Source organism: Plecotus auritus, assembly GCF_963455305.1.
Source record: "Plecotus auritus genome assembly, chromosome: 4".
NCBI classification, from domain to species: domain Eukaryota; kingdom Metazoa; phylum Chordata; class Mammalia; order Chiroptera; family Vespertilionidae; genus Plecotus; species Plecotus auritus.
The window spans coordinates 97,712,594-97,728,127 of record NC_137775.1 but is presented as its reverse complement, the minus strand read 5'-3'; the positions used below and the strand labels follow the sequence as shown (position 1 = coordinate 97,728,127).

The window sequence follows — 15,534 nt, the reverse complement described above, 5'->3', positions numbered from 1 at the left end:
ACAAAGTTTCCACGCTGATTTCTCTCCATTCTATTTTCAATGTAGTCATTAATTTCCATGCGCAAATTGTCTTTGAATGGCTTGTTTATTGCAATATCAAGAGTCTGGAGATAGGCCGTCATTCCTGCAGGAATCATTATCTGATCTATTTTTCTTTCGTGAAGAAATGTCTTCATGTCTTTAGCGTGGTGAGTGCTGGCTGCATCCCAGACTAGCAGACCTCTTTAGCTCCCTCACATAACAAGCGGCAGCATTAAATGGACCCACTTCCTTATAACTGCTTGTGTGGCCCAGGCTTTTTCAGTTTCAAGAATAAAAATGCCCAAAACACGTTCAATCTTTTCCTTCTTGCCCTTAGAAATGATTAAAGGTGGGATTTTAGTGCCATCCAGACGAATTGCCAAAATACAGGAAACACGTGCACTTTCGTAAGCAGTGGAGGGAATGTACGCCAAGGAGGCACCCCCCTGTTCAATTGTTGTTTGAGATGATTGGCCCATAAACACTGCGTTTCATCTATAGCAATCATGTTGGAAAGATTGTATTTAGAGAAGTCAGCATCATCCATAAAGGACTTGAATGCAAGTGCTCGCTTAATAACTTGAGTATCTTCCAACCTAAACAATGTTGGTAGGTCTTCTTAAAGACAGTTCACTTCACTGAAGGAAATTATCCAGCCAGTGTTGTGATGCTTTGAAGTCTTTGGGGGCTATGTCAAACTGTGGTGCCATTGCAAGGGCAAATTCTTGAATCTGAGCCCTATTCACAACCGAAGCCTTTGCTCTTCTGTCAACAACCCATTCACAGATCAGGTCTTCCAGCTCGGAAAATAATGGTTGCCGACCTGATCCATACTTGCGCTTTTTAGCATTTCTCTTGTCCACTTGTTCAATGAGGTTACCATACTCTGCTCGCCATTTTCAGACCAATCGGATACTCAACATCTTCTCTTTGCAGAAAGCAGTAAGATTTTGGCCCCAAGAGTCTTCCACGATTCCTTTCTTGTACTCCACGGAGTAGCTTTTTCTTTTTGCACTCATTTCTAGGGGTAAAAAAAAGGAATTGGGGTATCAAGGTGGGGGGAGGGGGATCACTCAAAATGACACAGGGGGATCAGAGGGGGGAATCAAAATGGCACAGGAGAATCAGAGGGGGGATTACCATTTTAGTAACCCCTTTTGATCCTCCTTTGTCATTTTGATTGCCCCCTCTGATCCTCCTGTGTCATTTTAAGTGATCCCCCTCCCCCTACCCCTGTGCCACTGAACACCTTCACCAGACATCCCCCCTACCCCTTTATCAGACATTTACCCCCTGAGGCCTGCCTGGGGACTGTCACTGGGCTTGCTGGGGCCTAGATCTGGGCTGGAGCAGGGTCTGCCACTGACTGAGAACCTTTAGTCATCATGAAGGCGGCCGCGAGCATCAGGTAGTGTCACCAGAGACAGACCAGCACTCACCACCTTCGCCGCGTCCAGTCCGCTCTAATCCTCCTGTTCTTCTACACACATCTGCGAAAGTCTCCTCCTCTCTCCCGCCCCGCGCTCACCGCTCACTCCGACCTCTGCTCCGCCTCCACACAGCAGTGATGTCAGGACTCCGTGTAACGTCACTGGTTGCTAGACGCCAGTCGGGGCGGCCCTAGGGACCAGTTTACGGTAAACTAATTTTCATTCTGAGACAGAGCCTGGGGGCCTTATTTTCGGGGGATGCCTTATATTTCACTCAGAAGGAAACCTGTAAGTAGGTCTTATTTTCGGAGGATGTGTTATTTTCGGGAAAACACGGTAAGTGGGCACAGCTGGGTATGAGTTTAGAAGGATGTCATTCTCTATCACTAATTAGTCCATCGTGGTTGCTTTTGGTTGTTGTTGTTAATAGACTGGTAATGGTGGTCAATCAAACAATGTATTTACTAAATATCATCCCTAGATGCTGTGGGGACATCCAAGAAGTTTACAGTCAAGAAGGTGCTACAAGCCCTAGCCAGTTTGGCTCAGTGGATAGAGCACTGGCCTGCGGACTATAGGGTTTCGGGTTCGGTTTAAGTCAGGGACACATGCCTGGGTTGCGGGCTCAATCCCCACTCGAGTATGTGCAGGAGGCAGCCAATCAATGATTCTCTGTCATCATTGATGTGTGTCTCTCTCTCTCTCTCCCTCTACCTTCCTCTCTGAAATCAATAAAAATATATTTTAAAAAAAGAGAAGAAGAAGATGCTACAAGACAAAGCGCGCGCACACACACACACACACACACACACACACACACACACACAAAAAAAAAAAAAAAAAAACCTGAAGAGAAATCACCCTGTAAACTAAGGGTTCTGATGACAGGGATTCAGAGGAGGAAGACAGAAATAGGCACCAAAGGAGTCAAATAGGGTTATGGTGCTGTCAGCTTGGTGGCAGGTAAATGACCACACACAGGCACCTGCACTGGACATGGTGTCGGAAGGTAGTGATGTCAATGTCCAAGTTCCCAGAGGAGGCAGACTTCCTTCTGTAATCTTGTTGAAAGGTCTCCTCATTGTACACATCTCGCTTAACATCATACGAGTAAGAATTTTCCCTGTATCTAGATTCAAAATTGTGAATGCTCCTTGGTGGCTGCATCATTCCTGGACAGATGGAAACAGACAAACAGAAAACAATTTTAAAAATATAGACCCCTTTAGTAAAATTTCCTTTTAATGATACCTTACATTTGCATAACACATTGCAGTATTATAAAACTTCATGTGTTTTATAATTTTATACTCAAAACTAGCCTATAAAGAATGCAAAGTGAGAATCAGTCTCATTTGGAGAAACCAAAGCCCAGAAGTGTAAACAGACTTGATTATTAAATAATTAGAGTCAGGACTGGAACCCAGGTGTCCCGGTAGGAATTCCAGTTTTCTTTATATTCAGTTATGTTGTAGAGAAATGATTATGAGGTAAAAGTCAGTATAACCCCCAATTTTCATTAAACATGCTAAGGGTTAAGTGGTCAGTCAAAACAGTATTTTCTAACTCCTCAATGGGAATCGCACACATATCATTATCCCTTTACCTTTCCTGTTCTTCCTAGCAACTGCTTATCTATTTGACCATTGTCTGATTCCCATCCTACAATGTAAGTCTAAGAGGTCGAACTTTGACTGTTCATGGCTGTATTCTCAGAGCCCAGAATAGTGCCTGACACTTAGTATGCCCTCAACAAATATTTTTTAAATATATTTTATTGATTTTTTTACAGAGAGGAAGGGAGAGGGATAGAGAGTTAGAAACATCAATGAGAGAGAAACATTACTTTCCTTTAGAATGATCGAGTACATCATTATCATCATCAACATTTATAGAGCACTTACTATATGACAAGCATTGCATTAAATTTTTTTCATGAGTTTTTTCATTTAATTCCCACGATAATCCAAGTATTACTGTTATCCTTATAGGTGATAAAACTGAGGTTTTAGAAAAATTAAATAATTGGGCTATAGTTACATATTGTATTTTTACCCTTAAAGTGCTGGGTATCAGTGGTGTGCTATATAATACATATGAACTAAAAATCACAAATTCTATAAATAAGTGAGAATGTTGTTGGGGAATATCAAAGATGGAAGAGGTATTTCACAATGTATCACTTAAGAGAATTAGGACTTCATGTCTTTTACAGAAAAACAAACAAGTAGAACTGTACATTAATACATTTTCCCTCCCCCTACCCCCATAGCAATATTGACCCAGTTTTGTTTTGTTTTACAATGTATTTTACAATAAAATTCCATTACTAGAATATGTCTGTTTCTGGCAACTAAAAGAGCCTAATTAACCTGCTAGTAATATTGATATTATAGTAACTGCCATCCTGGGTTGGATCCAGGGTCTAAAATCTAGCATTTTGTTTCCAAAAGTGGCACTAAGGCCAGGTTGGTGAAAAGCAGGCAATGGGTGAACATCAAGGACAGTGGGAACAGTGGGACTGCAGGGAGCAGCGGCAGCCACTCAGCTCCAGCAATTGTTGTCATGGGTCATGTTGGGCTCAGCATGGCCAGATCTGACCTTTTCCAAGAGAAGCCATAATTCCAGAGTTTACATGAAATCTTCTGACTTTTAAATGCTGTCAATTACTTTACATATTTTTAAAACCATAGTACACATCAAATAAACACCTCTGCAGGCTGGATTTAGCCTGTGGACCACCATGTGTGACTTCTGTATCAAGAGCCTTGTTACGGAAGACACAAAAACCCCTCATCTCCTCCCATCACAAATTATAGTTTATCCTCCAAGAATTTCCCTCTCTTCCAAAGCTGAAGTATTTATATTTTCTGTTGTCATACCCCTTGGAGGTATCATATTCCATTAGTTCATTTATGGAAAGTAGTATTTCATTTTACTGTCTTCGATCTACATCATTTCTATTCAAAAAATGGCTTTCATCTACTAGACTAGGACTTAGTAAGTTTGTCTGCTTTTATTTTCACAATTTTATAAATTCCTCCCATATGTAATCTTGGACTTCATTTGTTTCTGACTAAAGAACACTGTTTCACTTGTGGTCTATTAATTTAGTGTTCCACAAACACTTGCTGATTGCTAGGTGCTCTGGGGATACAAAAACTCTATAGTTTATTAAAATAAAAATATAGTGCTCTGAGAGTTTAGAAATAAGAAATACAGGAATTGCCCTGACCGGTTTGGCTCAGTGGATAGAGCGTCAGCCTGCAGACTGAAGGGTCTGAGGTTCGATTTCAGTCAAGGGCATGTACCTTGGTTGCGGGCACATCCCCAGTAGGGGGTGTGCAAGAGGCAGCTGATCGATGTTTCTCTCTCATCGATGTTTCTAACTCTCTATCCCTTTCCCTTCCTCTCTGTAAAAAATCAATAAAATATATTTAAAAAAAAAAAAAGAAATACAGGAATTGTCCTAGCCGGTTTGGCTCAGTGGATAGAGCATCGGCCTGCGGACTGAAGGGTCCCAGGTTCAATTCCGGCCAAGGGCACATGCCTGGGTTGCGGGCTCAATCCCCAGTAGGGGGCGTGCAGGAGACAGCCGATCAATGATTCTCTCTCATCATTGATGTTTCTGTCTCTCTCTCTCTCCCTCTCCCTTCCTCTCTGAAATCAATAAAGAAATAAAATTAAAAAAAAGAAATTCGTAATTAACAGTTATTGCTGCCTACGATGTGCAAGGTTCTTCACACATCATCTCAAGAGATAGGTACTATTTTCCTGATAATGATTATATTCATTTTACTGATGAATTTAGTGATGTCCTCAGAGTCCTACAATTACTAGTAAATAGCAGAGCCAGGATCTGAACTTGGTCTTTCTGATTCCAAAATAGATACCACATCCTAATACCATTGTGATCTCCTACAGAGTGGAATTAATAATCCCAACCCAGAGGGATGAGGAAGATCTCCTGGAAGAGATATGATTTGAACTCTCCTCTGTCCAAACTGGGGGCAGGGAGGAGAATAAGGTATTTTAAGAATAGGATAGGATAAATGTCAGAGATAATAAAATAATATGGCAAAAAAAATTTTTTAAGATAATAAGGCAAGTAATTAAATAGATTTTAGTAAAGTCAATGTTAAGCCCAAAAAAGTAGGTTGAGGCCTATTGTCAGAGGGTCTTGAATGCTTGGTTCAACCTGGATGTTAGCTATTGAAAGTGTTTGAGCAGGCTTGGGAAGATGGCGGCTGGCAGGACAGAGGTGAGGGAGAGAAAGTGAGTGAGTGAGGGTATGAAAGGAGAGTGTGTGGATGTGTGTGGTGTGTGTGTGAGTGAGTAAGGGACAGTTAAATCCCCCTAGGAGCAGCAGGGGCTGGCAGACCAGGCTCTCTTGGACAAAGAGAGACTACCACCGCTGCGGGCACTCCCTGGACTGCAGGACTTGGGCATGGAGCCCACGCCATCTTGAAGGGGAGAACGGCCTTTTTTAGGAACTCATCAGCACCACCAACCAGACAGGCCTTGGAATTGCCCACGACCCAGCAGCCACTCCAGCCAAAATCCTGCTGCCCCACCTGCAGACCCACGGACCCTGGGACCTCCACCTCCAAAGGTGCACCGCTGGGCAGCAGTAAGTGCAACCTCCCCCTCCCCAGCGGCAGAACTCCGGACAACACATTCGCGCTCGCACATTTCCAACGCACAGGCATCCAGGGCACACCACTCTATAGGCAGTGCCTGGGAGCCACTGGGAGCCCCCACAGGTGTGATTTTGTACAGACAAGGGCGCGCTGCCCTACAGTAGAAATTCTGAACTCCCTCTTCCTGAATAACTGCCCATGGACACTCCAGCTGTGCAACTTCAGTGCCAGGGCCCCTCATAGTGCGTCAGAGCTCTGCACAGGCAAAGGCACCTCCACACACTCGCGCACTTCCAAGGAGCAGGACCCCTGAGCCTATCTATCCACAGGGCGCTTGTGGGAGCCACTGTGAGCTCTCCCTGGGTGTGATCTTGGACAAACAGGGGCAAACTCCACCCCTTCTCCCCCTCTGGCAGTAGAAATTCTGAATTCACTCATCCTGGATACCTGCCCACAGGTGCCTCAATTATGCGGCTACACTGCCAGGGCCCTTCAGAGTGCTTCAGTGTGCCTCGCAGGCAAACATACCGCGGGTGCCCCTGTGAGCTGCCACTGGGAGTGAGCGCCTATCCACCACAGGTGCATCAGCAAAAGCTGAGTCTGCCCACCCCACAACTACATTACTCTGGACACCACAGTCACGCCTTTTCAGAGTGCAGGCCCCCTGAGCCCCATCACTCCAACAGATGGTTCCTGGGAGCCACTGTGAGTCCCCACTGGGCACGCGTGATTTCAATTAAGGGTGCAAGATAGCAAAAATTGGGACACTCCCCTCCACGCCTGCTGACTTCTAGACACCGCAGTTGTGCCTCTCAAGCTCGCAGGCCTACATCAAGAGAACCCAAATAGCTCAAGTAGGGAGCTACACTAGATTACCAAGCCCAGGAGAACTGAGAGATTACAGCAGTAGCACCATCCCCAAAAGAACCTGGGTAGCAAAGCAATTGGATCTACAATTAAAACATTACAGAAAAACATGGGAAGACAAAAAAGCAATCCCCAAAGGAAAGAAAAAGAGAAATCACCAGAAAGGGAGTTAAATGAAATTGAGGCTAGCAGCTTATCAGAGAAAGAATTCAGAATAATGGTTATTAGGATGTTTAAACGGCTGGATAACAAATACACACAACTCAATGAGAACTATAAGGAGCTGAATGAGAATGTCGCCAACATGAAATGGAACCAAGAGGAGATTAAGAACAACATAGCTGCAATAAAGAACACAATGGAAGGCTTAAACAGTAGACTAGAAGAGGCTGAGGACCTCATCAGCGAATTAGAAGACAAGGTAGGAAAAAACACACAAACACAGCAGCAACTGGAAAGAAGACTTAAAAAACAAGAGGAGAGCCTAAGGGAGCTTTGGGACAACACAAAATGAAACAATATTCGCATAATAGGGGTACCAGAAGGAGAGGAAGAGAAGCAAGGAATAGAAAACCTGTTAGAAGAAATAATGACAGAAAACTTCCCTGATATTGGCAAGAAAAAAAACCATGCAAGTCCAAGAAGCACAAAGAGTCCCAAACAAGATGAACCCTAAAAGACCAACACCAAGACACATCATAATTAAATTGGCAAACACCAACCACAAAGTAAGAATCTTAAAGGCTGCCAGAGAGAGACAGAAAGTTACCTACAAGGGTTCTCCTATTAGAATAGCAATGGATTCTCAACAGAAACACTCCAGGCCAGAAGGGAATGGAATGAAATTTACAAAGTGATGCAAAGCAAGGGACTAAATCCAAGAATACTATACCCAGCAAGGCTATCATTCAAAATTGAAGGTGGAATCAGGAGCTTCACAGACAAAAAAGGGCTAAGAGAGTTTATCACTACCAAGCCAGCAATGCAAGAAATGCTAAAGGGACTGCTATAAAAAGAAGAAAGAGAAAGGCAAGAAGAAACAAACATTAAGGAAAAATATGACAACAAACATGTACTTGTCAATAATAACATTAAACGTAAATGGATTAAATGCACCAATCAAAAGACGCAGGGTAGTTGAATGGATAAGAAAACATGACCCATATACTTGCTGTCTGCAAGAGACCCACCTCAGAACAAAGGATTCACACAGACTGAGAGTGAAGGGATGGAAAAACATTTTTTAGGCAAATGGCAATGAGAAAAAAGCTGGGGTTGCGATACTTATATCTGGCAAAATAGACCTCAAAGTAAAGGCCATAACAAGAGATAAGGAAGGCCACTACATAATACTAAAGGGAACAATTCAACAAGAAGATATAACTCTGGTAAACATATACGCACCCAATACAGGAGCACCCAAATACATAAAACAACTTCTGGAAGATATCAAGGGAGAGATTGATAGCAATACAGTCATAGTAGGGGACTTTAATACCCAACTAACACCACTGGATAAATCAACTAAACAAAAAATCAGCAAAGAAATAGCAATCCTAAATGACACACTAGATCAGATGGACTTAATTGACATCTTTATAAGATTTCACCCCAAAGCTACAGAATATACATTGTTCTCCAGTGCACGTGGAACATTTTCAAGGACAGACCACATATTAGGACACAGGCGAAGTCTCTTCAAATTCAAGAAGATAGAAATCATATCAAGCATCTTCTCAGATCACAATGGCATAAAACTGGAAATCAACTACAATAAAAAACAATCCAAAAAAATCAAACACTTGGAGACTAAATAGCATGCTATTAAACAATGACTGGGTTACCAGAGAGATCAAAGAAGAAATAAAAAACATCATGGCAACAAATGACAATGAAAAGACAACAATCCAAAATCTATGGGACACAGCGGAAGCAGTCTTGAGAGGGAAGTTCATAGCTCTACAAGCCTACTGCAAAAAACAAGAAACAATGGTAATAAATTACCTAACCCTACAACTCAAAGAGTTAGAACGAGAGCAACAAGAAAAGCCCAGTGTAAGCAGAAGGAAGGAAATAATAAAGATCAGAGCAGAGATAAACAACATAGAGACCAAAGAAACAATACAAAAGATCAACAAAACCAAGAGCTGGTTCTTTGAAAGGATAAACAAGATTGATGAACCTCTCGCCAGGCTCACCAAGAAGCAAAGAGAGAGGACCCAAATAAACAAAATCAGAAATGAAAGAGGCAAAAATAACAACAGACCTCACAGAAATACAAACTACTGTTTAAAAATAGTATGAACAACTCTATTCCAACAAACTGGACAACCTGGAGGAAACGGACATATTCCTAGAAAAATACAACCTTCCAAAACTAAATCAGGAAAAATCTAAACATCTCAATAGGCCAATAACTATGGGAGAAATTGAAGCAGTCATCAAAAAGCTTCCAGCAAATGAAAGCCCGGGGCCAGATGGCTTCACAGGGGAGTTTTATCAAATATTCAAGGAAGAACCTAAACCTATCCTCCTCAGACTATTTCAAAAAATGCAAGAGGAAGGAACACTTCCAAGCTCATTCTATGAAGCCAGCATCACCCTAATACCAAAACCAGATAAAGACAACACAATGAAAGAGAATTACAGGCCAATATCCCTCATGAACATAGATGCCAAAATCCTCAACAAAATTCTAGCAAATCGGGTCCAGCAGTACATCAGAAAGATCATACGCCATGACCAAGTAGGATTTATCCCAGGGAATCAAGGATGGTATAATATCCGCAAATCAATAAACGTGATACATCACATTAACAAATTGAGAGATAAAAACCATAGTCATATCAATTGATGCAGAAAAAGCATTTGACAAAATCCAACACCCATTTTTGATAAAAACTCTCAGCAAGGTGGGAATAGAAGGATCATACCTCAACATAATTAAAGCCATATATGACAAACCCACAGCCAACATCATACTCAATGGGCAAAAACTAAAACCATTTCCCCTAATAACAAGAACAAGATAGGGATGCCCGCTTTCACCACTCCTGTTCAACATAGTACTGGAAGTACTAGCCATTGCTATTAGACAAGAAGAAGAATTAAAAGGCATCCAAATTGGAAAAGAAGAAGTAAAACTGTCCTTATTCACAGATGACATGATACTGTACATAGAAAACCCTAAAGACTCCATCAAAAATTATTAGACTTAATAAATGAATTCGGCAATGTAGCAGGATACAAAATTAACACCAAGAAATCTACAGCATTTCTATACACCAATAGTGAACTTACAGAAAGAGAGACTAAAAAAACAAACCCATTTACCATCGCACCAAAAAAATTAAGATACCTAGGAATAAACTTAACTAAGGAGGTAAAAGACCTCTAATCAGAAAACTACAGGACATTGAAAAAAGAGATAGAGGAAGACATAAATAGATGGAAGAGCATACCGTGTTCATGGATTGGTAGAATCAACATCATCAAAATGTCCATACTACCCAAAGCAATCTATAGATTCAATGCACTCCCCATTAAAATACCAATGGCATATTTCACAGACCTAGAAAGAACTCTCCAAAAATTCATCTGGAATAAAAAAAGACCCCCGAATAGCTGCAGCAATCCTGAGAAAGAAGAACAAAGTAGGAGGGATCTCAATACCAGATTTCAAGCTGTGTTACAAAGTCACTGTTCTCAAAACAGCCTGGTCCTGGCACAAGAACACGCATATCGACCAATGGAATGGAATAGAGAACCCAGATATCGACCCAAACCACTATGCCCAATTAATATTTGACAAAAGAGGCATGAACATACAATGGAGTCAAGACAGTCTCTTCAATAAATGGTGTTGGGAAAATTGGACAGATACATGCAAAAAAATGAAACTAGACCACCAACTTACACCATACACAAAAATAAACTCAAAATAGATAAAGGACTTAAACACAAGACGGGAAACCAAAAAAATACTAGAGGAATCCACAGGCAGAGAAACCTCAGACATATGCCAAAGCAATTTCTTCACCGATACCACCCCTAGGGCAATGGAAACTAAAGAGAAAATTAAAAAATGGGACTACATCAAAATAAAAAGCTTTTGCACAGCAAAAGAAACCATCAACAAAACAACAAGAAAGCCCACTGCATGGGAGAACATATTTGCCAATGATATCAACAATAAAGGTTTAATTTCCAACATTTACAGGGAACTCATACAACTCAATAAAAGGAAGATAAACGACCCAATAAAAAAAAATGGGCAACGGCCCTAACCAGTTTGGCTCAGTGGACAGAGCGTCGGCCTGCAGACTGAAGGGTCCCAGGTTCGATTCCGGTCAAGGGCATGTACCTTGGTTGCAGGCACATACCCAGTAGGGGGTGTGCAGGAGGCAGCTGATCGATGTTTCTCTCTCATTGATGTTTCTAACTCTCTATCCCTCTTCCTTCCTCTCTGTAAAAATAAATAAAATATATATTTTTAAAAAAGAATTGGCCTCTCTAACATTTCCCAAATGATGCCGACGGGGCTGGTCTGCGGCCAGCAGTCCGAGAAGCATGGCATAGTGAGCAAGGGCTGGGGACTTGGGCGGTCTTTGCTGCTCACAAGTGGAATGATCTCAGGCAACTTACTGAAAATTTGGAATTCTTTGCTTTAAAAAAAAAAAAAAAAGGGCAATGGACCTAAATAGATACTTTTCAAAAGAAGACAGAGGAAGGCCAAGAGACATATGAAAACATGCTCAAAGTCACTAATTATCGGAGAAATGCAAATCAAAACAACAATGCGGTACCATTTCACACCTGTCAGAATGGCAATCATCAACAAATCAATAAACAACAAGAGCTGGCAAGGATGCGAAGAAAAAGGAACCCTCGTGCACTGCTGGTGGGAATGCAGACTGGTGCAGCCACTATGGAGAACAGTATGGAGTTTCCTCAAAAAACTAAAAATGAAACTCCCATTTGACCCAGTAATCCCACTTCTAGAAATATATCCTAAGAAACTAGAAACACCAATCAGAAAAGATATATGCACCCCTATGTTTATAGCAGCACAATTTACAATAGCTAAGATTTGGAAACAGCCTAGGTGCCAGTCAGCTGATGACTGGGTCAGAAAACTATGGTACATCGACACAATGGAATACTATCCTATCTAATAAAAGGGTAATATGCAAATTAACCATCACTCCATTACACCCACAAGCCACGCCCACAAGCCAATCAGGAGTGAGTATGCAAATTAACCCAACCAAGATGGCTGCGGCCACGGAGAGAGCAGGAGGGAGGCTTGGGTTTCCCCCGCAATGGAGGAAGCCAAGCTCTCCACACACCCTGGCCAGCCCAGGCCTCCACTCCAGGCTACAAAGTTTCAATTATAGAAGATAAATAAATCCCAACAAAAATGGCGGCAGCCACGGAGCTGGAGAGAGCAGGAGGCTAGGGTTGCCCCCAGTGATGGAGGAAGCCAAGCTTCTGCAGCCCTGGCCTGCCTTGGCCTCTGCTTAAGGCTACAAAGTTTCAATTATAGAAGATAAATAAATCCCAACAGAAATGGCTGCCGCCATGGAGCAAACAGAAGGCTTGGCTCCGCTCCAGGCTACAAAGTTTCAATTGTAGAAGATAAATAAATCCCATATACCAGGGCCTCAGCTTGGGTTGCCGGGGGGCGTGGCTGGCCTACAAACTACCACAGGCCCCTCACCCAGGCCACCCCACACCCCAAGGGAACCCCCACCCTGATCCGGGACACCCTTCAGGGCAAACCAGCTGGTCCCGACCCATGCACCAGGCCTCTATCCTATCTAATAAAAGAGTAATATGCAGATTGACCATCACTCCAACACACAAGATGGCTGCCCCCATGTGATCAAAGATCCTGCCCCCATGTGGACACAAGATGGCCACCACAAGATGGCCAGCAGGGGAGGGCAGTTGGGATGGACCAGGCATGCAAGGGAGGGCAGTTGTGGGCAATCAGGCCTGCAAGGGAGGGCAGTTGGGGGTGATCAAGCCTACAGGGGAAGGCAGTTAGGGGTGACCAGGCCGGCAGAGGAGGGAAGTTGGGGGTGACTGGGCCTGCAGGGAAGGGCAGTTAGGGGGGACCCAGGCCAGCAGGGGAGGGCAGTTAGGGGCCAACAGGCTGGCAGAGGAGCAGTTAGGCATCAATCAGGCTGGCACAGGAGTGGTTAGGGGGTGATCAGGCTGGCAGGCAGAAGCAGTTAGGGGCAATCAGGAAGGCAGGCAGGCGAGCAGTTGGGAGCCAGCAATCCTGGATTGTGAGAGGGATGTCTGACTGCCCGTTTAGGCCCGATCCTACCGGGATCAGGACTAAACGGGCAGTCAGACATCCCTCGAGGGGTCCCAGATTGGAGAGGGTGCAGGCTGGGCTGAGGGACACCCCCCCATGCACGAATTTCATGCACCGGGCCTCTAGTGCTGCTATAAAAAAGAAGGAATTCTTACCATTTACAGCAGCCTGGATGGAACTTGAGAGCATTATGCTAAGTGAAATAAGCCAGTCAATGAAAGAAAAATACCACATGATCTCACTCATTTATGGATAATAAAGAACATTATAACCTGATAAACAAAAAGATACAGAGGCAGTAAAGCATCAAACAGACTGTCAAATTACAGTGGGAAGGTTGGGGAAGGGTGGGGGAGATAAGAGATCAACCGAAGGACTTGTATGCATGCATATAAGCATAACCAATGGACGCAAGACACTGGGGGGTGAGGGCATGTATGGGAGTGAGGTGGGGGGGACAATGGGAAGATATGTACACATGTAATACCTTAATCAATAAAAAAATGAAAAAAAAAGAGTTTGAGCAGATGTAGTAACATGCACAGAGACATGCTTTGGGAAAACAAGTATGTTAATGGTATGGTCTAGACTAGAGCTATGCTGTCCAAGACAGTAGCCATTGGCTTCTTGTGGCTATTTAACTTAATTAAATTAAAATGAAAATTTTAATTCCTCAGCCACACTAGCTACATTTTCTTTTCTTATTTTTAATATACGCTTTTTATTGATTTTTTTTTTTTAGAGTGAGAGGAAGGGAAAGGGATAGAGAAATACAAACATTGATGAGAGAGAAGCATCATTGATCAGCTGCTTCCTGCATGCTCCCTACTAGAGATTGAATCCAAAAACTAGGCATGTGCCTTGACCAGGAATCAAACCAGTGACATCTTGTTTCCTGGATCGATGCTCAACCACTGGGCAACACTGGTCGGACACACTAGCTACATTTCAAGTGCTCAACAGCCACACATGGCAAGGGTTACCATACTGGACATAAAACATTTTCATAATCTCATTAGTTCTACTGAACAGTACTTGGAGTTAGAAGAGACAGGTTGGAGACCATTACTATTACCTCTAGGGGAGAGGTAATCAAATCATAACTCATGGGACCGTAGTGGGGATGACTAGAAGGGGCAGGTGGAAAGCTTTCTATAAAGGGCTCATCCTATAACTAGCTAAAGGCAATAAAAAAAACAAAAACATGATTTCCTTATTGGGTTTCTTTTTCTTAGCAGTCTTCTCTGGAATTTCTCCAGTTCCATTATGTCTTTCTTGATTTGACAGAAGCTCTTGTGATTCACTTTCATGCCCAGCAGGACCTTTTCCTTTCCCAACAAGGTACAATGACCAAAGCTCCTACTGACAAGTGGCAGAGCACTTTGGTGTGGAGATGGTGATGCATCACAGAAGAAGTCATCCAAACTACCCTGATGGGAAAGTGACCTTTCAGCCAAGACACGACACAAGAGGGAGTCTGCTACTGACTTCTGAGCATTATTAGTGTGATGGGCCTCTGCACACAGTGAGATCAACAACATGCTAAGCTCTACCTGTAATCTTGAAGATAAATGTCTACTTAGAAAACAATTCTCTGATGCTTCGTGCTATCAGACAAAATATTTAAGTGGATGAACGGTGGGTCTGAACTACTTAAGATTTCATTCTATAATTCCATAAATGTGACATAATTTGGGGTATCTGGATTTATTACTCACGAATAGAAATTGGTTTGATCTCTGTAGTCCACACTCTGTCCCTACATAAATGGCATCATCATCCCCTGGGAACTAGGTTAGCAATGCAGATTCTCAGGCCCCACCTAGCAAGACCTAATTTATCAGAAACTCTGAGGATGGGCCAGCAGTCTTGTTTAAGAAGGCCTCCGGGTGATTCTGCTACACAATAAAGTACTAGTATGTGAACCACTGCATATGTAGCTAATCACCTTTTTTAGTCTTTCAATGCTAAAATGGGGGACACTGTTAAAATACAGGAACTTTTGACCTAGCTCCTTTATCCCCTAAAGATGCCTACCTATCCAGCCACCCATTGATTTGTTTACAAAATGTGTTGAAAGTATTTTAAAAGCCAAGAATAATAATTTTAAATGCAACCTAATAAACATAAAATCCCGAGCCTTTGTTTAATAGCAAGAATCTTTCCCCCAATATTGTCATCTTTCGTGTTCTCTTAATCATGGGAAGGTAAATTTCACTTCCAAAATTTCAAAATAAGCACTTGGAATTTC

At 42.6% G+C, this 15,534-nt stretch overlaps 1 protein-coding gene across 1 annotated transcript in view; it reads right to left on the bottom strand.

Annotated features, from left to right (window-relative positions):
• Window positions 1-2,621, bottom strand: part of SLC26A8 (solute carrier family 26 member 8) — a gene marked incomplete at both ends in the record, with an annotated part of 96,763 nt that extends 94,142 nt beyond the window's left edge. The window contains one exon of the mRNA XM_080665125.1: window positions 2,437-2,621. Coding sequence (XP_080521251.1) covers window positions 2,437-2,621 — 185 coding nt within the window. The remainder of the gene's footprint in view (window positions 1-2,436) is intronic.
• Window positions 2,622-15,534: the final 12,913 nt, after the last annotated feature.